The sequence below is a fragment of the Simochromis diagramma genome, unplaced genomic scaffold, assembly GCF_900408965.1.
Source record: "Simochromis diagramma unplaced genomic scaffold, fSimDia1.1 OVJJ01000514.1, whole genome shotgun sequence".
In the NCBI taxonomy this organism is placed as follows: domain Eukaryota; kingdom Metazoa; phylum Chordata; class Actinopteri; order Cichliformes; family Cichlidae; genus Simochromis; species Simochromis diagramma.
In genome coordinates, this window is record NW_024387346.1 from 1,587,528 (window position 1) to 1,612,350 (window position 24,823).

The 24,823-nt window shown below is 40.9% G+C and overlaps 1 protein-coding gene across 1 annotated transcript in view; it reads right to left on the reverse strand.

The window, feature by feature from the left end:
* Positions 1–24,823, reverse strand: part of itgb5 (integrin, beta 5) — a 47,879-nt gene that overhangs the window by 15,646 nt on the left and 7,410 nt on the right. Inside the window, exons 9-11 of the mRNA XM_040006703.1 lie at positions 24,178–24,312; positions 17,465–17,639; positions 15,366–15,620 (exon numbers count right to left, since the gene is read on the reverse strand). Coding sequence (XP_039862637.1) covers positions 15,366–15,620; positions 17,465–17,639; positions 24,178–24,312 — 565 coding nt within the window. The remainder of the gene's footprint in view (positions 1–15,365; positions 15,621–17,464; positions 17,640–24,177; positions 24,313–24,823) is intronic.

Sequence of the window (24,823 nt, forward strand, 5' to 3'; positions counted from 1 at the left end):
CTTGCCCGCCATGTGTTGCTCGCGCTCTCAACATTTGTGCCTGTGCGCGTTCTACTCTTTCTGTACACCGTTATAAGCAGAGTGAAGCTGACCCCCCACCCACTTGAAACGTAAAGGCAAATAGGCGGAGCGGTTAGTGCTACGTTTGTGCAGATTTGTGCAGGTAAAATTAGCGTTTGTGCTGCTACGGTTTTTGAGATATTAAACATTATTTTATAGGTCATTCAAAGGTCACCATCCCCCCAGACTGCTCCAAAACGGGCCAAAATGGTCTACTTTTTTAGTGCTACGTTTCTGCTGATTTGTGCAGGTAAAATTAGTGTTTGTGCTGCTATGGTTTCCGAGATATTGAATGACCTATAAAATAATGTTTAAAGGTCACCATCTCCCCAGACTGCTCCAAAACAAACCAAAATGGTCTACTTTTTTAGTGCTAGGTTTGTGCTGATTTGTGCAGGTAAAATTAGCGTTTGTGCTGCTACAGTATCTGAGATATAATGATTTTAATTATTACGGCCTACGCTGTATAACACCAGTGTCTGTGGCAGTGAGTTTCAGCAGCTGTGGAGTTTTGCACTTTTTCTAGGCTTGCTGCATATTAACTTTTATTAGTTTACACTTTAGTAACACAATTTATTCAGCGGAAAGGTCGATATTTCTTTTGTTACTAGTGCAGAAACGTACACAAGGTAGGCTAAAGTTTTTATTTTTTCTGTGGCAAAACTGAGTTTCATGTGAAGTGATTCACGTATACCTAAATTATTATTTTTTACATACCCAGTTGGCCTCTATGATTTTGTTTTGAATTATATATGTTCATTATTATTAATGTAGCTGTCTCAGAAAAAATGAAGTGTTTGCTTTGATAGGTTGTTACCTACGTGTAGAAGACTGAATATTCCACAGCACCTAGGCGAGGGATCTTCAACCTGCGGCTCTAAAGCAACATGTGGCTCTCCGGCCCCTCCACTGTGGCTCTTATAAGACCAAGTCAGTCATTTTTTTATTATAAAGACAACAAGAAAGGGTTCTGTTAACAGTTTGTTTTTTTTATGAAATATCTGCATTGACTATTCACTGAATGTACAAGGCTTTTAAAAGTGATTTAATGTTTCTTAGCTTCAAATCTGTTTACTGTAATTTTCAAGTTGGTTGCCCATCTTTCCTAATTTTCAATTATTATGGAAAGGACTCACGTAGCTGGCTTCATTTTAACAAATACTTTTCCGTTATAAAGCTTTGATGATTCATTGTCTTATCAAATCTAAAGATAAACATTTTTATTTACATTTCTGTAGCTTACACAATACAACAACTCATTTTTTAGATATTTATAAGCGCTTTCTTTTTTTAAGGCTCTAGACACGTTGTGTAGCAGCAGGGGCAAAAGGGGCCCTTTGAAATGAAAAGGATGCTGACCCCTGACTTAAGCCACCAGGTAAACACAAAACAAATACAGAAAAATTATTGACAGAAAAATGGAACGGTTACTTTCAAGGCTACGGGTGAAGGTGACTGGGTGTGTAAAAGCAAATATGCATCAGACTGACAAAGAAAAGAGTGTTAAAAGATTTTTAATTTAGAACTTTAACTTTATGTGCAAAACTGAACTTACTGATAACACACACTAGCCATTTGAACACATGTAACTGTAATGAACCAAATAAAACAGAAAAATGCAGGCAGCACTCATTATACTGTGTATAACACAGCATGGGGTTGTATTTTTTTCTTTTCAGATGCTCCTGTCACTCCATTTCCCAGGTCATCATAGCACTCCCACACACATGGAGCTCTCCTGCAGTATGCAGTGTAATGCCCCAAACCATCAGTGGTCATCTTTCCATGGAAAGCAATTAATGCCCTCAAAGTGAACGACTTTCCTTGGAGAACCAGGTTGGAGGGAAATTCATTCAGTGGAAATTCTGTTTGGTTTGCAAGGTCAGTATCAATCCACACGATATCTCCAATGTTGTAGCTGTGAGTAACTGTCCCTGCACAGAGCTCATTTCCTGTGGTGCTGTCTTCTGTTTTGAATTCTGATGGACACAGAGATGGATTGGAGAGTGGCCTGAGGCAGGTAGACTCAGGTAGGCCAAGTCCTGCTTCCACAGCCGTGCCAAGATGAGCCATACCAGACTCTTTGAGGACAGAGATGGCAGGAGAAACAAATGGCACTTCCCTTGTCATCCCTTTGCTGAGGTAGCAGTGCTGTGAGGAGCAGTGTTTGGTAAAATAAACACTTGAGATGTTCCTCATTGTCTTAGCAATTACAGCGGAGATATTGCACTGAGCATCGATTTGGATCGCACCAGACCTTAACGAGACAGCTTCAAACATTACACTAAGCAGCTCTGCTCTCCTTCTGTAGGTTTGTTGGGTCACACCATCTGTGTCAATGGCTTTCACCAGCTGCAGGACTGGGTTTTCACTGTCTTTCAGAACAGCATTTTGAAATGTGGAGCTGTCACAGAAGGCACAACATAAGCACTGAAAAAATGCATCAAATGCACAGGTATTGAGCACAGAGATTGTCGATTCCCCTAATCGAATAGGCTGATGGAGGTTTTCATTTTTTAATAATCCCACTTTCACTCTTTTGGCCCCAAAAGTTTCATCTGCATGGAGCCATTCGGTACATGAAGAGAGGTAGGAAGTCCTCTTCCTTTTTTTGGGTGGAACAGCTAGGCCCCTCCAGTTCTCAACTGCATCCCCATCAGCCGGAAGAATGTTTGTGGCAGCATCAGATCCCACAAACGGGTGAGCATCCATTTTTATTTTGTCTTCTGCATTGTGAGTCGTCATGGATCCAGAATTGGCATCTGTGACTTTCAGTGATCCCACTGTTGCCTCATCTTTGACCTTTTCTTTTGCAGAACAAATCCGCATATTTCCCTCGATGAAGGAAAGATGACGAGCAATGAAGCGATTGACTCGAAGAGGCAAGTTGTCGTGTTTGAAAAGGCCATGTTTTATGTTTTTGAACTCAGCTTCAACAGTGGCTGAACTTGCTGTGATGCTGGTGCTTTGGAAGAGAGGGACCATTATTCCTGTCCAGAGTGGCAAGTTACTTGCCAGTCTTATTATATGAGGAATAATCTCAGGGAGAAAGTGAATATTATCTCTATCCCCGTTTGCTGCAGCAAGTGACCTGTTCTCCTCACATATTTCTGTTACCCACTGTCGTAGGTCAGTCTGGATCTCATCCACTGAATCCACTCTCTCACTTTCCTCCGTCTGTTCACCTGGAATGATGATGGAGTCTTGAGCAATTTGGGCTTTCAAGTATTTCTTGCACCTTTCTGAAGGAAGAGGGGCTCCAGAACTGTCATCACCTTCTGCCTCACTGAGGGCCACAACAGTGATAGCATGTAGGAGCTGTTTTGCATGGTCCAAACATTGAGACTGAAGAAGTTTTGCTAATGACCTGACAAAGAAATCTTTAACACGATGTGTTTTCTTCTTCAGGCAGTCCCACTGGCATATCATCTTGATGCAGTGCGCAACATCAACCCTGATATAACAAGGGGGGAGTTTGGCAGACTGGGTTCCAAGAAGGACATGAAAGCATTCATTAAGGTAGGACTTCAGATCAGGATGAGGAGTGAAAGCCTTGACCAGAGCTCCCAGAATTGCCAGAGAAAAGTCACTCACAGCTTCCTTTGGCACAGGTGCACCTGCACGAATCCATTCTGTCAACCAGTTTGCGACAGCATTTGCACCACTGGGACACTGGGGCAATTGTTTTCTTTCAGAATACCTTGATAGAGGAAGATATGGCCAGATTTGCCATTTGGTCTCAGCAGTTTTTTCACAACTGAACCGGTTGCATCAAAACACACAGTTGGGGGAGATTTTTTTGACAATGTCTTATAAACATGCGTCTGTGTTTGACTCCAGTAGTGACAGAAAAACCTGTCCAGTCCAATATCTCGGATGCTACCACTGTGAGGAACACTATATTTTAACAATTGCAGAGATGCAATGGGGTCCTTATCTCCTAATTCCAAGTCTTTTCTCTCTTGTTTGGCTTTTCGCAGAGTGGCTAAATTTGGAAGGTGGCTTGGCTCAGGATCTCCAACATCCATCAGATCTGCTGCCCTCGCTGACCTCCATACAGCTGGTTCCATTCTGCCCTCACACAGCTCTTTAGCGATCTGTTCACGCAGGTTTCCAGACATGAACCGCTTGGAGTGGCCAGTGTGCAGGGAGAAATCTGTATTTCTCATGAAACACTGGAGCACCATTGGACTATTAATTGCTGGCTGTCACATGACATTTCTAACTGGCCATGACACTCCTTACAGTCGCCTCTGATGTCCAGATAATTATTGTTGACAGTTGGATGGACCTTTGCTCTACGGAACACAAGTGTACATGTATTTTTGATCTTCTTCCATATAAGATCGTTGATGATATGAGTCCAAGTGCCAGGTTTCAAAATTGTGTATTCCCTTTTTTGGGTAGGAGAAAACTTGTCATTGTATTCAACCTTTTCAGGAATAAATTTAACCCAGTCCTCAAAAGGGACTTCTAGTTCAAAAGCTTGACAGTTTTCTTGTCCAGGAGAAATGCAATGTGAATCTAACTCTCCTTCACTATTACTTTCCTGATCACTGATTTCCAAAGCTGACCAGATGTTGTGTCTATTTAGCTTCACAAAAGTGTACAGGGCCTTTGCTGACATCTTGTCTTCTAGCTGCTGACTCAGCTCTTTCCAGACTGATGCAGCTGGAGTGGCTATTTTGCCATTTTGGACTATGGCCTCTTTTGAATTGCAAAGAACTGCAAAAATGGAAACCTTGTCTACAGGTGGCTTTCGACGCATCAAAAAAAAAAAAAAAAAAAAACAAAACACAAAAAAAAAACAAACAAAAAAAAAAAAAAACACAAAAAAAACACCAAAAAAAACAAAAAAAACAAAAACAACAAAAAAAAAAACAACGCACTATGATTATGATGGAGCAAAACGTGATTTCTGAACTATATATACAGCCAGGAGCAACCCCTCCCCCAAGTTCTCCACCAATCTACACTTTCATATTTTGTGGAATTATTGTTTTTAAGATGGAGCTATTAAATTTGTGAGTTTATTAAACTGAGTCTGAGTATTTAACCCATGTACTGTACAGCACTTTAGTCCAGTGTGCTACATGTTTTAAAGTGCTTTAGAAACTTTTTTCTTGGACATTTTTGAAAATGTTTAACATTGAAAAAAAATCCTTTTGATCCAGACAGTTAGCTATATCATGTATTAACTCAGTAACTAAAACCTCAGTATTTTAAATGTAAGCTTACCTTGTTCAGAAATCAGATGAACGCTGTTCTAAGAATCCTTCAGACACAGTAATGCCAAATAATATTTTTTTCTGCCAGAAAATGTGTATTTGATGCAAAAGACTGCTAGCTTGTTAGTTTCTCAAAAAGTGTTCATGGGAGTGTAAAATGTTCAAATGTAGTTTTCAATAAAGTTTTTTTAATCCACTCTTAAAAAAAAAAAAAAAAAAAAAAAAAAAAAATACTCAAGCATTTGCATCGTGGTTTTATGAACAAAAAGTGATTGAAGTAAAGAAATTGAAGTAAAAAAAAAATACACTCATTACAAATTTAGCTGATTAAATACAACAAGAGGGTTTTTTAACAGAACTTTATTGAACAAGTGAACACACAAAGTGAAAGGTCATTTGAAAAAGACATTTTTCAGCAGTAAACCATAACAGAATATCTCAAATCATAGCAGCACAAACGCTAATTTTACCTGCACAAATCAGCACAAACGTAGCACTAACCGCTCCGCCTATTTGCCTTTACGTTTCAAGTGGGTGGGGGGGTCAGCTTCACTCTGCTACCGTTATATTTGTGCCACAAAACCAGCCAAACACAGACTTGGATGCAAAAAAAACCATCTGATTGGCTGTTTTGGTCTTCAATCAGCTCGAAATGACGAAATGCAATATCCCAGAATCCATTTCGTTCAAAACTCAAACGAGGCAGTGGCGGAGGAACATAGAGTGGCGGAGTTTGAAATATTACTCTTTATGGGTCACAAAATAAACTTTTAAGATATTTTCATACGAGAATGGTGCTGTGTTAACTTCAAATATCTGCTCGATTTATCAAGACATCACATATTTGCAAAAGTGCTCTAACGTTTTCGGAGATGCCTGTTACCCACCAGCTGGTCACTCGGGTTAAACATAATATATAAGGCTGAACTGACAAAAAAAATTAAAAAAATCGGCCGGCTACACCACCAGGTATTACAGGAAAAACCATAAAGCCTTTGAACTAAAATAAATGCTGTTGTCACAGTGATGTACACTGTCTTGTTGTTCTTGACGAAATGGATTCTGGGATATTGCATTTCGTCATTTCGAGCTGATTGAAGACCAAAACAGCCAATCAGATTTTTTTTTTTTTGCATCCAAGTCTGTGATTGGCTGGTTTTGTGGCACGAACATAACGGTGTACAGAAAGAATTGAACGCGCACGGGCAGAAATGTTGAGAGCGCGAGCAACACATTGCGAGCAAGCGCAAATGCAAAAACTGAGCGAGATGGGCTGCTACTGTGTGTGGATAATAGCAAACACTGAAATACATTTTTTGCACGCAGCAATGAATTTTGTTCACTCAAATTTAGCTTTTCTTCGCTCAAAATACATTTCTCCCCAAAATGCAACACTTGCACCTGCAATTTTTTTTTTTAAGTCCGCTCAAATTTTTTTTTTACGTGCGCTCAGAATAGTGGCACAAAAATAACGCCATAGTGGGAGACATGAAACTATCCTGAGAGAACAGGCGTCTTCCCGTGGCAGACCAACGCACAGACCGACCAACTGACAGTCTGACTATCCATCCCTGTTTTTCCCCTCGTCTCTCTCTGCTCTCTTCAATATCCCCTCACCTCCAACTGGTTGTGACTGCCTGGGTTTTTCCTTCACACTTTCACTAAGTGCTTCCTCACAAGAGATTGTGCAATTCTTTCTAATATTATAGGGTGAGTGTTATTCAGAACTGTTGCTGTATAAATAAAATTGAACTGAATTCAAGGAACACTTGGTGTGCATACGGAATAAGGATACAAGTACTGCACTTTATCTGGGCAGCATGTCTGCTGCTGGCTTGTCACAATCACTGTGACAATATACAGTACAGCACACTCCAGGCAGTCACTCGTATTTTTTCTGCCAGGAAATGTTACAGCTGCAGACACGGCCTACAGCACTACTACTCACACCAGAGACTGGTATCAACACTTCCATCCATCTCCTAGAAACACAACAGAATAAGCACACGTCAAACTTTAAGTCAGCAAAATGAGCTTTACAGGTGTCACAGGCCACACTACTGTCAGAGCACCGTTATTCTCTCTCAGATTCAACCATCTGATACATCTTTACTTCAGTATGGGATCCATTTTCTAGTCAATATGCCTTCTATTTAAAAGGCAGTTTAAACAATGTTGCTAGCGTATCTTTGTGTGAGTGTTTGAGTGAGCGGGTCAAACAGCTAAAATATGTATGCTATTAAAATGTGCAGGCCAAGACAAGCTCTCTCATGTATACTGAGCTAAGCAAAGTTCATCAACAGGAATAAACAGAGTATTTGGTCTCTATGAGATGTGGGGGAGTAAAAACCTTAGGAGACCAAACTTCCTCTTTCGTGAGGCTGTTTTAAGAGTTCCAGTAAAAGAAGAATAAAGGTAACGTAAGACATGCAGCCTGTTGCAGAGCTCGCTAAAACTATCAGAGCATGCAGCAATTACAGGTAGCTGGGATTATTATGTGAATAACAGCACACGGATGACAACAATCATTATCAACCATGAAAACAGTCTTTACTTTTATTCCTCAGACTGCAAGTCATAGAATGACTTGGCATCAATCAACATTACTCACACTAAGACACAACATAGACACGAAAGAAAAAGACAGACCGACTTCTTCTTTTTCTTATTATCAGTCACGTATATGTGGCTCCAGTGTAGGAAGATCATGAGAAAAGGTATACACATCTCTCATCACACACACCTAAAAAAATGTGATGCTTTTAAACAATGAATAAAATACTACATGAACTTTAAAAGTTGGGCCGTTATGCATGAGAAAATGCATTATTTAAAAAACAAAAACAAACCAAAAAAAACCCGCCATTAGCACATTTTAAATTTGATGGTAGCAACATGTCATGTTTGCCACTGTGCAGCATTTAAAAACAACAGCACCCAGGCTCTTCAAAAACTATTTCAAGATTTGAATTCAGCTGATCTTTGCACGGTAGAACTTTAAGCTGGATTTGAAGATAACACGGTAAGTGGTGTGAGTCAGTGCACTGACTTCCATGACAGAATCACGGCTGATTTCACGTATAGTGCCGTATGAGGTTCCGGAGCTCAGGGGAGATTGAGCTCTGTCCTCTCTCCAAAATCTCTGAATCTTGATATCTCATGTACTGTTGGTGATGAGATATTCAGAGTTGTATTTTTATATTGAGGAACATTATTTTGAAATTGTTCCACAACTCGTGAATGTATTTTTTGTAGAATCATTGCATTCTGTTTTTATTTACTTTCACTTGGCATACTCTAGCACTGCCTCCAGCCCTGGAGGTCCTCCTGCCAGCCATTTGTCATGTGTGAGAATACATATCAGCAACAGATCACCTTCCAATCAGCATCAGAAGGCTCCAGTTACTGGAATCTGCCAGACACAAATCTGAATTCAGAAGCTGCTCTGTGTTTATTTTCTCCTCCGCCCAGCACTGTGTGGATGGCACAGCATGCACCCAGCAACAACCAAGCTGATTTCTTGTATTCATCCCACACTCAGCTGTTTAGCTTAAGGATATTAACCCAAGGGCTGAAGCAGTGACCTCTGACTGACAAACCACCCAAGAGGCTGAGCTAGCTTTACCCCTGCCAGATTTCAGAGTGAGCCCCAAACACAGCTGGAAAATCTTCCTCTGTGTTTGTGTGTTATTTTCCCACATGATCACTCAAAATGAAAAATAACACAGATCCAGTGCTGTCATACGTAAGAAAATTTTTGCTAGTGACTTTTACTCTGGTTTTATCTGGGTTTTTTTGGACTAGTATTTAACACGTGAAGAGCATATAAATCTGAAAACTGCACTTCAATAAATGCTTTTTTTTTTTTACCTTTTAGTTAATAACCTTTTAGTTATTGCACACAGATCATTTTGGATATCAACACTTGGTTAAAGGACTTAATCTACAAGTCCATCCTGTAGCTGTGTTCTTCCAGCTACAGCCACAGAGTGTGTGATCCTGTGCATCTGTGTTATAGTAGTTCAGAGCAGAAATCTGAGGTCTTCGTCTGCAGCGGTCAAGTTCAGTCAAGTCTCAAAGAAGAGGGAGGAGTCGTCCGGTGTTTGTTTTACCTCAGAGTGTGAGAAATGAGAGCAGGTGCCCAGGTGCAGGGTATGTAGCTTTGATCAGTCAGACACAGAACAGTTCACAGAGAATTAACTCAAATGTTGGCATAAATTCAGCGCATGATAAAAATGTTGCTCCTAGTCAATAGTCTAATGGATACTAGCATTCCGCTAACACTCAAACTGACATCAAAGTGTCAGAAATATGTACAGTAGCATTACTTTTAATCATTTCTTTGTAGCCATGAGACTGGTGTTGCTTGTGACCCTTTAACTGGTGGTATGGCTGCTGGCCCAGCTTTAATGAACACCAGGCACACTAAGTGCAGCATGTTCAAGTACTGACACAAAACATTAATGAGAAACACAGCCACTGAATTAAACTGTCTTTGCAGGACAGATATTAGTCATCCTACTGTTATTTTTTTTCTTCCACGTCCACATTTGCATTCTTATACTCTGCTATAGCTACAGACTAAAACTCTGATTACATGTCCAAAATAATCCTGATTTATCTGGTGGCAGAACTTCAGTTCATCTTTTGTCTGAAACAAAGTGTTTCAATTAGAATCAGCATACTTTATTAATCTCTAAGGAAATTATGTGGGTTACAGTTGCTACAGTATAAATAACAGTAACAGACTAAACTATTTAGCAACACAACATGTTACAAATTTAAGAAATTTAAGAAATAGCACAATTCACTTGTGTCCCTTTAATACCACTGTCACTGCCTATTTAGAAATCAGTTCGTTCTATGCCTTTCACAATAAAAAGGCATATGCACTGCTGTTGAAATGATGTTGAAAATATGCAAAAGGAATTACGAATTGGACTCTAAATAAAATCTTACAAAATAAAAGATAAAAAAGGGAGAAACATATCTAATATATGGTGGAAATTAAATACATGACTGAATGTATCGGTTTTTCCATTTTAGTAACAAATATAAGTTAATTATCCATGAAAAAACTTATTTAAAAGCCTTCATCATCCATTACATTATGAAGAAACAATATGATGAATGAATAGAATGTACTACATATAACATTTATATTATGTTGGTTGCGTTGTTAAAGTCTCACTAAACTTGTTTTTAAGTATTTAGCATATTTAATTCTAGTGTTCCTTTTCTCTATTCTGTATTTAAGCAGAAACACGTGCACAAACAGAGCGAGTGAGAGAGAACAGAACATTTTCTAATACAAAGCTCAGGTCATCAACTTCACCATTAGCTCAGTTACATTAAAGTAAAAGCACCAACCTCTCTGCAATTTGGAAAAGTCCATCTTTCCCCAGTGATTGTGCTCATTTTTTCCCTTTTCTTTGGCAGTTGGAGACTGACTGCAAGTCGTTGCCCAGAGGCTGAGCATGAAACACCCTCAACAACACTTTGATCACAGGGTGATGGCTCAGGTTATCTGATGGCAAGCTACTGCTCTCAAAACAATAGCTGTCAGACTCAGACCGACTGTAATCACTCTCAGACAGATTGATGGAATTTAGCAAATAACTGCCATCTAATTTATGAATGATGACAGATGGCCAACACGTTACAGTCGATCTAAATGATTAGAGAAAATCCAAAATAAATTAATGTGCGTCCAGTTCTTGTGTTTGTCAGGCATTAACGACGTGTGCTGTACAATCTGTACAAAAAAAACAGTTCAAAGAAATCATTAAAAGACCAAAATTACCGTGATATCCACGCCCATGATGAGTACACAAACTTCTGATCACAACTGTAGCTGACAGAAGATAAGTCCAATAGTTCGTTTTAGAGCCACAGCTGCATGCTTCTACTCCACAGATGGTGTTTGAGACAAGCTACTGGTTTTGATGAGCTACTCTGATCCATCACTGATCAGAGGAAAAATATATCATAACAGGATCTGAGGATTTTATCTTTGACACAGCTGACCTGGGACAAGGCTTTTCTTATTACAACAACAACAACATCTAATTAGTATCAAATATTTTTGGCCACTGTGCATATTTTAGCAAGGTGTTCCAGGACTGTTAGAGCCGTTTCAACATGTATTTTCTGCAGCTGGGACAACATGAATCACACTTGCAGTCCTATTGTGTCAAACTGGTCTGTTTTCAGCGCAGCACAAAGAAAAGTCAATCTCTTGTTTTTAACCAAACGGCTCTGTGACAAAACAAATAGACCAATTAAGGCTGAAGAGAACTGTTTTCTATATTCAAGCACAGTTCCAGTAATGCTCTGCACGAGAGTGAATAAACACACATGTTTCCGTTTACTCCATAAGGAGACACAGTCCTCCGAGTGAATACACATTGTGTGTATGCACGCTTTTATTTATGAGGTAAAAGATGGCCTGTCCAAGTCTGGAAAAAAGACCCACGCTATTTCTGGCTCCTGCAGCCTGCTGAGTGCTGAGATCATTATTTAGAACCAGCTGCAGAGTCGGCAGAGGAGATGTGGGTCAGAGGGGCAGGAGGACGACCAAGTCTTCATGAATCCCTGTTACCTTGGAACAGAGGCGGAGCAGCACAGGCGCTCTAAGACGTATAATGATGTCACTGTTCCAGTGGTTTTGACTGCCTCGTGCCACCACAGCACATACACGCCCACACAACACACAATTACAGCTCAACCAAACAGCCGGTCTGCCCAGCAGGTGTGAACTCCAGCTGGATGTACAGTGCAGCCCGATTCTGTGTCCTCACATTCAGCCGTGAGAGGATTAGCAGCAGCTTTCCAAGAGTGACCAAACCACTGGTATTAACTGAAAACTTTGTTTCACTGGAAAAAAAATGGTGGTTAAAAACAGTCCAGAGCATGATTACCATTGATTGTGTCCACACTGGGTCACCAGGCCATATTTCCTATTACATTCCTAAACAAATCGTTAACAATGTTTTATCATTTCCTGGAGTAAACGTGTTCAGATTTAAACTTGGCTCATCTCAAAATCTCACACATGTCCAGCACTACTGCAGTTTTGATTTTGAGGAGGATGTAATCCAGCTTGACACATTTCTTCTTTAACGAACTGGATTATTTTGTATAAAGATCAAGGAAACATACGGACAGTACAAAGTAACACGGCAGTGCTGACTGCAGGTCTCTGGAGAATCAGCCATCATAATACTAAAGTGGGAGCAGCTCTGTGGGTGTGACTCTTACCCAGGGACGTTTCATTGTCGAGCATGTCTGAGTGAGAGAGAGCTGCCACTTTAGCCTGCTGACGAAGCCACTGATGTGATGTTAGTGGCTTCATCAGCATGGCTGCAATGACAGCAACATTAACACACTTGTCTGGTCAATATTTCAATCCCAACATTCACATGCTGACACAGCCCAACAGCACAACTGTAAAATCAATAATAAGTGATAAAAACTTTACAGCAATATAGTGAATAAGACGCCACAAACACAATCTGGTTGCCTTTGACTGAAGTTAAATACTGATGGTAACCAAGAACACAGGCTGACTATAAGATAGACCGGTCGGGATTATAGCCTCCACACTGCAGAGCAGCAATAATCTAATAAACATCGCAAGTTATATCAACTGAAACCAAACCTCTATCACCACATTCTTCAAACTACATGTCAGATTAACTCGCTGATAGCTCCAGCTCTCTCAAATGTGGATCTAATATGCAAATTTTCTTGCAGCCTCACTTGCAGGAATAACTGTTCCAAATAAATATTTTTTTAATCTTGTACCGGGTCTCACTGAAGCCATTCAACTAATCTTCTCCGAAACAAACCGTTTCAGCTCCCTTCACCCTTCATTGGAGCCAGATTTCTTCTGAATGGCTGTCCCTTACAAACAAAGTTTGTACAGCAAGTGGATGGGTCTTCTGTGCTCACGACCAGAGCTGTGTGTCTAAGAAGACCTTGAAGACCTTCCACTTGTCAGTGACATCACACAGAGGCAAAACGTTCTGAAATTGAGTATTTAAAGCAGTCTGAAGCCTGAGCTTTAGACTCACAGAGATTACTTTTAAATAAAGTGACTTCATTATTCAAAATGGTCAAAAACTTTGATATGAGCATCCACAGAAAAAATGAGCTATCAGCCTGATTTTCCCAGGTGTCAGACTGAGCAGCTCACTCTTTGTGATGAATCTCAGTGAAACAAGAGCTGAGGGGCTCAAAGCACCCCTTAGCAGTATTCCAGTGGTCACCTAATGGTGTTATATTAACATTATTGTTATTATTATTGTAATTATTGTGTCTTACACAAGGTCCACAATAATTAACTGACACATTTAGAGGAGTGCAAGGAGCAAAGCATGGAGGAGGTGTCCTGTTTAGAATCATTAGGACCTCATTACAGTTTGACACAGGGGGAAAGGCAGGAGAGAGGAGGAGAGGGACAGAAGGTAGTGGACTGTTAACATTTAATGACTGCTTATGGACGATCAGTACAAACAAACAGCCATTATGCATCTGTGTATTGAGCGTGTCCAGCCTCGCCACTGACTGAACGAAAGACTTCTGTTTCTACTGACTGTAGACAAATAGAGGCAGGCATTGTGTAACAGGATCGCGCCAAAGCCGGCCCCACTGGCACAAAGCGCTCTCTGTGGTTTCACAGGAACAGCCGTTGGCTTGGGGATGAGCCAGTGGGTCTCCTTCAGCCAGGAGGTCTCACATCAGAACTCAAAGTCTTGGACCGAGTGTTTTGGGAACACAACGGCAGATACACCCTGAGCCAAACCTGGATTTTCATACCAAGTCTTGGTTCTCTCTGGGCATCAGATTACAGCTGGGACAGTCAATGAGAGGACAAGAGATCTTTCTTATATAGTCTGAATACTTAGCTAAGATTTGATTGCAACTAAATGATGTCACAGTGCATTGGTTTCTGGATACCACATTTAACTCTTTACCCCTTGGACACCTACCAGAGGACCACTGGTCCTCTTTTCTAAACTCAGATGTTTCTGTCATATTTCAGGCCTGCGGCCAGAATAAGCATCAGATGTTAGTGAGGGTGATCTCTGTCTACACAGTTTAATAGGGCTTGGAAAAAGCCTGGAACTTATTCTATTTAATGATATATACAGAGGTTTCAAAACTTCCTATTATGGCTACAGGTGAGATGATCACCAAATGGGAGCAAGAGTAATTTTTCTGGGGTCAAAAGTAACTATATCTGGACAAAAGCATGGGTACCAAATTATCAGCTAAGGATAGCAAGGCTGGTTAGTAGGCTGTAGTCATTAACTGTTAGGTAGGTAGATATAGAAAATTCACATGGCCATCGTAACATCACCAATATCCCCCTTTTTGAATGGTTTGTACCACAAAGTGGTCACCCCAGATAATTACATTAAAAATGCTCCAAAAGGCACCAACACTGGAAATCAATGAGAGGTCCAGGTTCACTCACGTCAATAATGGTGGCCCAAGTTGGGCATTTTAACAAAGTAGTCTACGGTAGTTGACTTGGTTTCCTTTATGTGGCTACTACAGGAACTGCTGTTTTGTTGCACGCATTGGTTTCCTTTTTCTACACCAACAGCAAACATGTACTGAATCTTTTCAACAGACATGCCCCCAGAGGCAGACGGCAAAGAAAACAGGAGATGAACATTAGACCCATTACTTTTGCAGCTGCTCCTTTGATCTAGTTTGGTGAGTAAAGAGAGCAGCTCTGCAGGTGACTGTTTGAGTTTACCCAGAAAAGCTGGGTTGGTTTCAATGCAGTCAGGACAAGGTCAAACCACCAAGACACACCCAGAGCAGGCATGGGACGTGACTCACTATTGTTAATGTGGATTACCCAACTCACAACAAGCATCGCAGATCTAAAGAGTCTTGATGTGTTCCTGTTCAGTGCCCTCTGAGGTGTGGTCTCTCGCCAGCTTTAGCTCAAACTACTCCTTCGTGACAAGTACAGAAACTCCACAGAATCACATACAAGAATTACCCTAACATCACCCTGCAAGCACGATCCTCGAAGGAATATGTCGGAGGTCTTCCTACCTGAGCAGAGGATGCCTTTGTGTCGAGCACAGGAGAAGTCGTCGCACTCGCAGAAGCTGCCGTAGATCTTTCCGAACTCCGATTCATAGCACAGGCACTGGTTGCAGCTGCACTCGCCTCGTCCACTGCAGATCTGTTTGCCCTCGGATTCCCGGCAGGCGCTGAGAAACATGTTGCTTGTCTCACCCTCCTGGCATTCACAGCGGGCACCCAGGTAGCCGGGCTCACATTGGCAAGTCCCACAGTTATAAGTACCTGCAAGGAAAAGGTTTCTTTAACTTCACTTTTCCTTCATTTCTGTTACACACACACACACACACACACACACACACACACACACACAGTTACAGTCATGACTGCTCATATTAAACATAGTCAGATTCAAATAATGAGGTCAGCATATGTACAACCAAAAGCTAAGACGGCTCCACACACTGAGACTCCCGAGTTCTTTTCTACTTTTGCTCTGTATAAGGTCAGTGAGAGCAGAAGTTTTTAATGGTGTACCCCATGGTCATCTCAGGCACACGGCTTTGGCTGTGAGAGCAGAAGCGCCACCGACCTGCTGTTGAAATGCACTGTGTGCGAGGAGCTACTGCTAATCAGAGAAAGGTTAAAATTAAAGGAAAGTTTAAAAGCTAAAACAGCTTGTTTCAGAAAAAGAATGAACAGAACAAGATATCTTAGGTATTACTTATATTAGTGAATGCAAAGCTACTAAAACTATGGAGCTGGAAATGAGCTTAAAGGGTCTACTTTTAAGTTATACTGAGGAATTATTTTGTCACATTTGAATGTTCGCTTGGTTTTCCATTGATGTTCTTTGTTAGCTTACAGGCATTAGCATAAAGCAAACAATATATCAGAAACAATCAACTGGTCCCTGTGTTTTAACACCTGACGGTAAACATGCCTGACATCTGGGACCATCTTTACTGGTGTAACTGTCATAACATTAACCAGTTACTCCCAAACATGCTAATGACAACTCACAATGTGCATAAACCAGGCTAGCCAAATCTGGTTTGGCCAAGCTAGCCACTGTAACTGTGTTCTCCAAAATCATCAACTCACCTTCAGTTGCAAAGATTTAAGACTTCAGGAAGAATTGCTGCATCTAATGGGGACCGTAATAATTGTTTTTAAAATTAATAACAAGCTTTTCAAAAAACTGCTTCATTCTCTGGATTTTCATAGCCCAGTTTGATTGGCTAATGACAGAAGTTAGCACATTCAAATAAACTTTATTTGCCTCATGCTTGTGATTGAAATGTTGAACATTTAATAATAATAATAATAATAATAATGGATTGGATTTATATAGCGCTTTTCAAGGCACCCAAAGCGCTTTACAATGCCACTATTCATTCACTCTCACATTCACACACTGGTGGAGGCAAGCTACGGTTGTAGCCACAGCTGCCCTGGGGCAGACTGACAGAAGCGAGGCTGCCATATCGCGCCATCGGCCCCTCTGGCCAACACCAGTAGGCAAGTAGGGTAAAGTGTCTTGCCCAAGGACACAACGACCAGGACAGAGAGGCCAGGGATCGAACCGGCGACCTTCCGGTTACAGATGCAATTCCCAACCCCCTGAGCCACGGTCGCCATTTCTCACCTTCTCACCTATTTTTTGTGTTGTTCTGCAGATTATACGGGTTGGAGCAGGCAGTTCTGTAAGATGTATGCCAGATAAAGTTTGAGAGCCATTTGGATGAATGGCTTTAACCTCCTAACAGTGTTTCAGAAAGCAGCGCAGCAGTGGTTTCTCTGCATTTCGTGTTTTTTTTTTTAATCTAACTAAAGAAAAGGCAGGACTGAATGTAAAAAGGGGTCATGTCATTTTGGACTGATTCCCACATGTTCCTTCAAGCTTTAGTTTCCTGCAGCACGAATATGTTGGCCTGTACACTTTAGTTTACAGTAAACAACACTATCAGTCAAATTTCCAAGTGGAGTAAGGGGAAGAAAAGATGAGCAGTTATTCTTCTTGGAAGTTCGGAAAAAAAAAAAACATGAAAACTCTTACATGATCATAAATGAAGATTATAAATGAAGATTTAAAAGTAGTAAATAAATATGAATTGTTAAAGTTATACCTATGGAGCTGCAGATGACGCTATTGTTTTGTGCATTCCGGCTGCAGCCGCAGTCACACTCGTAATCCACGGCCACTTCCAGGCGGTCTTTAAAGCCCACCGGCTTGATTGTGAATCTGCGGTCAGTCCCACGGGGAGGACAGCTCCTCGCCTCCACACTGACGTTGAACGAGACCTTAAAAAACAGAGTGATGTTCTCAGAAAGGAAAGATACCAATACTGACAAACTGACCTCCTGTTCACTCGCTGGAAGTTCATGTCAGGTTCAAATGGTCAAATGTGCTTTTTTTAAAAAGTAGCAGCCTCATGAGGCCTTATTTATCTCTGATATCTCTGCTCAGCTTTTGTTTCCTTACTCCCAAATGACCTGATCCCACCCTGCATCAAACACAGTCAGTTGCCAGCCAGCCAGCACATGACCCCGTGGTGTCACATTTACATCAGTGGGCTTGTTTCACTCCAGAGACGAATTTACATAGCTGAGTTGCACAGAAACTGGGACAGGAGATCTACACCCATTTGATTGCTCTGAGGAAGGAAGTTATGACAAGAGAAACCAAACCCCAGGCATGCCTTTATCATCAAACATAAGTCTGTTTTTCTGGCACTCTCCTGACAGTCTGCTCAGTGTAAAGTTCAATTTTCTCTGCGATTAAAATTGTGCTGTTGACAAGAGTTTTTTTGGACTTAAATGATCCAGAGACTGTACAAGTGTATGACAGAGTCTCATAAAGAGAAGCACAAAGTGGACAGTGATACGCGTTCCAGTGGTTTGGCTCTGTCCTTGAGTTCTGTGGAGCAGAAGTAAAAACAAAGTTATGAAGTTAAACAGCCAGAGTTCAACAGTAATTGGCAGGTGTTCACATCCATATCTGATAAACACACCCTGCTGACTTTTACACTGATAGGCTAAGAGATTAGTGAGTCTGAAGTGCACGCAGCTGGCAAAGAGAGAAGAGGGTTGGAAATTCTTAACTATTTTGTTTTTAAGATGAAAACTGACCAGAGGGGATGCAACATTTTCTGCTTCAAAGCTCTAACTAGAAGCACCTGAAAATTTGATGTCTCGCACAAAGAGAAATGCACCAATCCTTTGCTCTGTCAGGCATGGGGGGAGTAAAGCAGTTGGGAGACTTTGGGAGGCATTCAAGGCATGCTACACCAGCAAGTGCTGTTTGCTTGCAGCAGCTTTGAGCAAACTGTGGTCAAGTGAGATGATGTCACGCTTGATGTTGCCTCGAAAGAATGATTCCTCTTCCTCAAAAGGGACAAATCTGTATCATGATATTAGTATCATGACTCAATAAGTTGGATCATCTCATCCTGAGACCTATCCTGTTGCATATGTGCTAGAGAAACAGACATGATGGTGGTGGTTGTTGGTGTTGTTTTGGTGTGAAGGGATGAGGCTTGGGGGGGGGTACAACCATCTTTAGCAACCACAAATCAAGCAGTCCCGGGCTATGTAAACTTGCAATCAATGTAAAGTATCTCATCTCGTCTGTATAATCTGCTACAAGCTAATCTTTGGGTTAGCATCTTGCCCAAGGACATCTGGCATGCAGATTTTTTTTAAATGTACACTTTTTATTATTATTTAGTATTATGTTGCGTTTTAGCGAGCAAATAATTAGTGTAGAAAGAAACAAGTGAAAACAGCTCTTCATATTAAAGGCCGCAAACTAGATTCTGTCCAGAGTTGGCAAACGTTAGTTTTGGTAGTATCATGATGTTGAACGAAAAAGGAAAAGGATGACATTAGTGACATCTGCTACAGATAGCTACATAGCCAGTTCTGTGTGTTCCTTCACTTGTTTATGATGCTTGATAAAAAAGACGATATGACGCAGTACCATTGGGGAATGGCACCAGAGGAACGCTTGTCACATTAGTCCAGCATACAGGAAGAGAATACATCACATGTCGCCCAAAAAGCCCCTCTACTCTAACATTAACAAGTTAATGAGGAACACAATTAAATTTACTGTAAATGTGAGTCGCGAGGAGGCCAGTTCACCCAGTCATGTGGCTTGTTAGGAGAACTATGAAGCTGAAATGGAAATGGGCAAAAATGTGAGAGGAAGTCGTAGTAGGGCACTTTAGGAGAGATGGGTGCAGAAAGACCGAGCTCACTGAGAAAACTATGTAGTTGATCGTTTAATCTAATTCAAGGAGAGATGCAGGGAGTCAGAATGGGGAAGTGACAAAATTGTATCCAACAGTTTCACCAAGAATTTCTTCCTGGCAGAAAAACACAGCAGCGTTGCTGTGGATAGCTCTGTTTTGATGATGGAATTCTTATGACTGCCTGAATTCAGTTAAGTGGGATAAAAACAGTGGTTATGGTCAAACAAAACCACACATAACCAGGTTCAAATGCTTCTGCCTCATTTGGAAATAAATCTTTAAAGAACCCGTGGTATGTTAGCACAGACTTTCATTCATATGCATGAGCCCTTTCAGTCCTGCAGTTGTGTGAATGAAACAGTGAAAACCATGCTCCTTTAACTATACTCCAGCTAGCATTTCTCCTGCTGCCAGCTTCGCTCTTTCATGCTGTGCAGTTTCACAGGCCTCCTCATGCCTACTTTTGTGCAAAGTCATTGAGATGCGACGACAAGCTCCGTCAGACTCACAGGGTCCCAGTGACTGACACCTGGGCACTGGAATGGCCCATTCCCTCAGTAAAGACTGGGAAACGTAGCCCCAAGCAGAATAAGCTGCTACCCTTCATCTCCTTTCACTGCAAAGGACAAAAGACATGAGCAAGCCCCATCACCCAAGAGCTCCCTTACATTCGCTGTTTTGAGTTTTTTTTCCCCCTGACACAATGACCCTAAACTGCTCATTCCCATCCCAAAACCTTCCCAGGAAAATAAAGTGGCCAAGAGAAGAGCACAGGGGGTTTTCAGAGAAGCATTCTACCCTGCTGAAGTCTCGCTGTGTGACGCATGTATCAAACTACCCCTCGCTAACATTTTCAAAAGATTCAGATCTCAATTGAGGCCTGTACAGAATACAAAGTGACTGCCACGAAGAGCCCAATGCAAAACTCAAAACAATTAAGATGTACTGTAACCACCTGTCACCTGAAAAGACCCCCAACTGCTAAAGGCAAGGCCGTGAAAAACACATAAGTAACACCAAATGTTAAAGTGTAAGTCCATTAAAATTACTCTGTATGTTGTCACCAAACATACGTACAAAAAAACTCACCTTGGTTAACTCAGAATAAAAGATGGATGTAAATACTATAATGTCACAAACTGGTTCGTGGACTAACACAATGAAGTATTGAGGTTGGCATAACCAGATAGCTAAGTTTCAGCTAACCCAGTAGGACTGCTCAACAACAACCTTTATTTATAGAGCACATTTAAAAACCAGCGGTATACCAAAGTGCTTAACATAAGAGACAACCTCTCATAGACTATAAAGATTAAACATACACCAGCTAAAAAATGCAAAAAATATAGCAATAAATTACTGGAATTTCAAGCCGGGCCTGCTCATGTCTTTTGTCCTTTGCAGTGAAAGGAGATGAAGGGTAGCAGCTTGAAGTGGATCTGACATTGTACCCTGATACTTGGTGAATAAACTCCTGTGCGACGTGAGAACGTAATCAAACTGTTTAACTGAGGGAAAGTATGATTTTTAGGACCCTTGAGCCTAACATTAGCAAGCTTAATGTAAACTTATAACCAGCTGTTATTGTTGTTTAGCTGGTTCTTGTCAGCTGTCCAGAAACCAACAGTTGCATGTTTAATCTGCAGGTAATCATGACATGATTTATGAGTATGCATGAGTTTGTTGGAAGATTTAATTACACTCTATTCTTTGTATATTTATCAATATAATATCTTCTTTTTATATTAAACTTAAAATTGCTGAAAGTCTTAAGATGAGTTAAGACTGAAAATAAAACTTCTCAATCTTAACAAACTTTTCAGTCTAGTACCTGCTACAGGGCATGCTGCAGCAGGTACTAGGTACTACTAGCAGGTAGGAAGAAAATCCAGAAAGTCCAGTTTGAGCAAGAGACTGGTGAGCTGGGTTTTTGTTTCAGTACTACTGTTGGTCTGAACACAGGATAGAGACGGGGATGAACCATAATGTGTTTCCCACAGCTATATCCACTGTGAACTGAATCCAGTCTCAATTCCAACTCACAGGAAGTCACCCCAAGAGGGTCCCACTGTGCGTTTTCTTGTTTGCTTGGGTGTTGACAGGAATTATTAATATCACTTTGGCCAGAATAGAATACGTTTGCCATAACTTGGCATTGCTGTGTACTCAGATTTATTATTATTTCAGCAAGTAACCGTCAACAATCACCTGATCTCACTAACTGAACTGCAGTGCACCTGCTGAAGTTTAAACTAAAGGCAGAGGCCGTAGGTGTTAAGACGTCTGCAGTGGAATCTGAGAAGGAACTACCAGGTAGCACGCAAAGAGTGTGCAGATGCTGCCTCTGGCTGAACGCATTCAGGCAGGAACTCAGTGCAAGTATGACCCATCAAGTATTAAATATGATGATTTTAGGGTGACTGGGTCCTCTATTTTGAAAAGAATTAGATTTTTTAATTGACAAAAAACATAAAAATACAATACTGGCACTTGAAACCTTAACATAGCCTGAAACAAAATAGTGGATGTTGAGTACCAAAAACCATTAAGAACCAAAACATGCACACGATCCTAGACAGCCTCCTAGATACTATACCACACACTGGAAATGATATACTTCAACAAACAAACAAACAAATTTGCCAGCAGTGACCTTTTCCAATACATGAACCAAAATGAATGTTTTCCATTCCATCAGAGCTGCATGTTGCTGCACATAATTCGATCCCTGGCAGAAGCAGTCAGGGACTTTTTTTTAGGTTGTGTTTAACTTCGTGAACTGTGTCACATTAAGCTGAAGTGTGCTGAAAATAAGTATACTTTCGTAGATGGCATTTTTAATGTAGTTGTTTGCGGTTTGTCGATTTTATTTTGGAAAATCTTAAATTGGGCTATGACCTACTTTCAACAAAAATAACAGTACTCAGTCATTTTAAGTGGCTCGGGACAGTTAACTACATGCTGTAGCTCAGGAGCGAGAGCAGGTCATCTACTGATCGGAAGGCTGGTGGTTCAATCCCTGGCTCTACCTAGTCTGCATGTCAAATATCCTTGCATCCATTGGAGTATGAGAGTGTGTGAATGGGTTAGTTAGAAAGCACTTTAAGAAAAGAAAAGCATAGAAGATAGTGCTTGTGTGAATGTGGCGTGCTGTATAAGAATCAGTCCATTTACCTGTCCATGCAGATAAATACCAGTCAAAACTGAACAAAACAAAAAAAATAAGAAATATAAAGTTTAGTAACTTTGACCCTAAAATATGTTTTGCAAGCTTTTTCCCCCTCTTGAACCTCCATCTTTGCCGTTGCTGAACTCTCCCATTGATTTCAGTTCAGGACTGACTGATGTGTCTCTCTCTATAATACTCTGACACCAGCAACTTTAAATAAATACTTTGAAAATCATTATTTTTTGTGCAGTGTCTTACATTCTCAAACACTGTTTCCATCTATCCTCCATTTTGCTACAAGCTCCACAGATTAGGGATCACGTTTGTGCACAAATATGGACATTCTTGCAGTTTTTTCATGTGGACGATATTAACCTCCCAAGACCCGAACTCTTTCATGGCATGCATTTTTAATTTCTCTTTGCTATTTGGTCTGACTGGGACCAGATGAATGTAAAAATTATCTTTTTACCTGATTTTGCTCTACAAGGGTCTGATATCTAGATATGAGGACATTTGTTTAAAATTTCAATAGAACAGTGGCAGTATAATGTCCTCGTAAGAGAAATCAGGCCCTTGTAGAGCAAAATTTTGTATTGTAGTCTAGACAACCCAAAATGTGATGTCCACATATGCTGACGCCAGGTCCTAGGAGGTTAAAGTTCATTTGCCATATGATATGCACAATCAATGTCAATAACATCACTGTTTAAACTCTCCTCCTCCCTACTTTTGTCATTTGCTTTTAAGTAATTTTGGTGCTGTAAACATCACTTTCCCAGCTGAGATAGTAATCGGCACTTCCCGACTGAACTTCCAGAATAAAACAAAAATGAAAACAGGATGTGAGTCGTGAGTTTGTGCCTGTGCCTAGACTGAAAGATATAGATTAGGTGTGCCATGATATGTACACCCAATCATGTGACCGCAACTATAGCAAAAGCAGCTCAGAGATCTAAATCAAAACCTTCATGTGTTTGACAATCCACTATATTCAGAGCACCACTCAGTATGTACACTGATCTAAAGACCCAGCTGAATTGTGAAGGGCCGACACAACAGCAAGCGGTGAAACACTTATCTGCAACTTCACCTTCAAAATAAGACTAAGGGCTTTGCAGTTTTTTTGGTTCCCATAGATGGAAAAAAATAAAAAGACTTGAAATGTCTGAATGATTTGCGTTATTGTTGTAACTGTGCAGCTCTGCCCAAGTAACATCTACACATTGGGAAATCTTCAAAAACAGGCATCCAATGGAGAAAAAGCAATCGCTTCTCTCTTTAAACTCTTAAAACCACACATTGAATTTCATAATCCAAGAGAATAAAAGCGTGTGAGCGAGCACTCAGACGTTTTCTGGGCCAGCAGGACACATGAAACATTTATAACATGAGGTAAGCGTGGAGAAGAACTCACAGTGTCTCCTATCTTCAGGTCAGCACACTTCCTGAGGCCTGGCAGTGGGTTTCCATCCTGACAGGTGGCAGTGAAGGAAAGGCTGAGGTCCTCTGGGTGGTCCCACACTGACAGTTCTACTTTAGAACGGATGTTCTAAGGAGAACACAGCCAGGAGAGTTCAGTCATATGTGGTAATAAACTCAGGGTTTAAAACAGAAACTTTTAAGGTCAAGTAAAATACGCCATCAACAGCAGGACTTTTTGCACTTTTAACAATGGTTGAGCATCTAAGTGGAAAACCGAGTGAAACAGGAGGAAAGCATTTCTCTGGTTAGACACTGTTTTATAGCCAATCTCACCACAACCTCAAGTGCTGTGCGTGGATGCAGGTGGCTTGTGTGGGGACAAGAAATACCACAGCTGCACAGCTGCCTCTGCGGAACATGTGCACGCTCAGTTTGCAGTTGTTCATTCAGCGCTGCAATGCAAAAGTGCCAGGAACAAATCAGGGGAGTTCTTTGGTGCACATGGATAAGCATGACTTCATTCGACCCTTCGCTTTCTCGCACACTTGCACTTTCATCACCCTTAACACAATCACAGCATGAAGCAGCTTTGTCCCTCAGTCAGACCTGAGGAGGAACCTCACGGCGCTTGGAAAAGC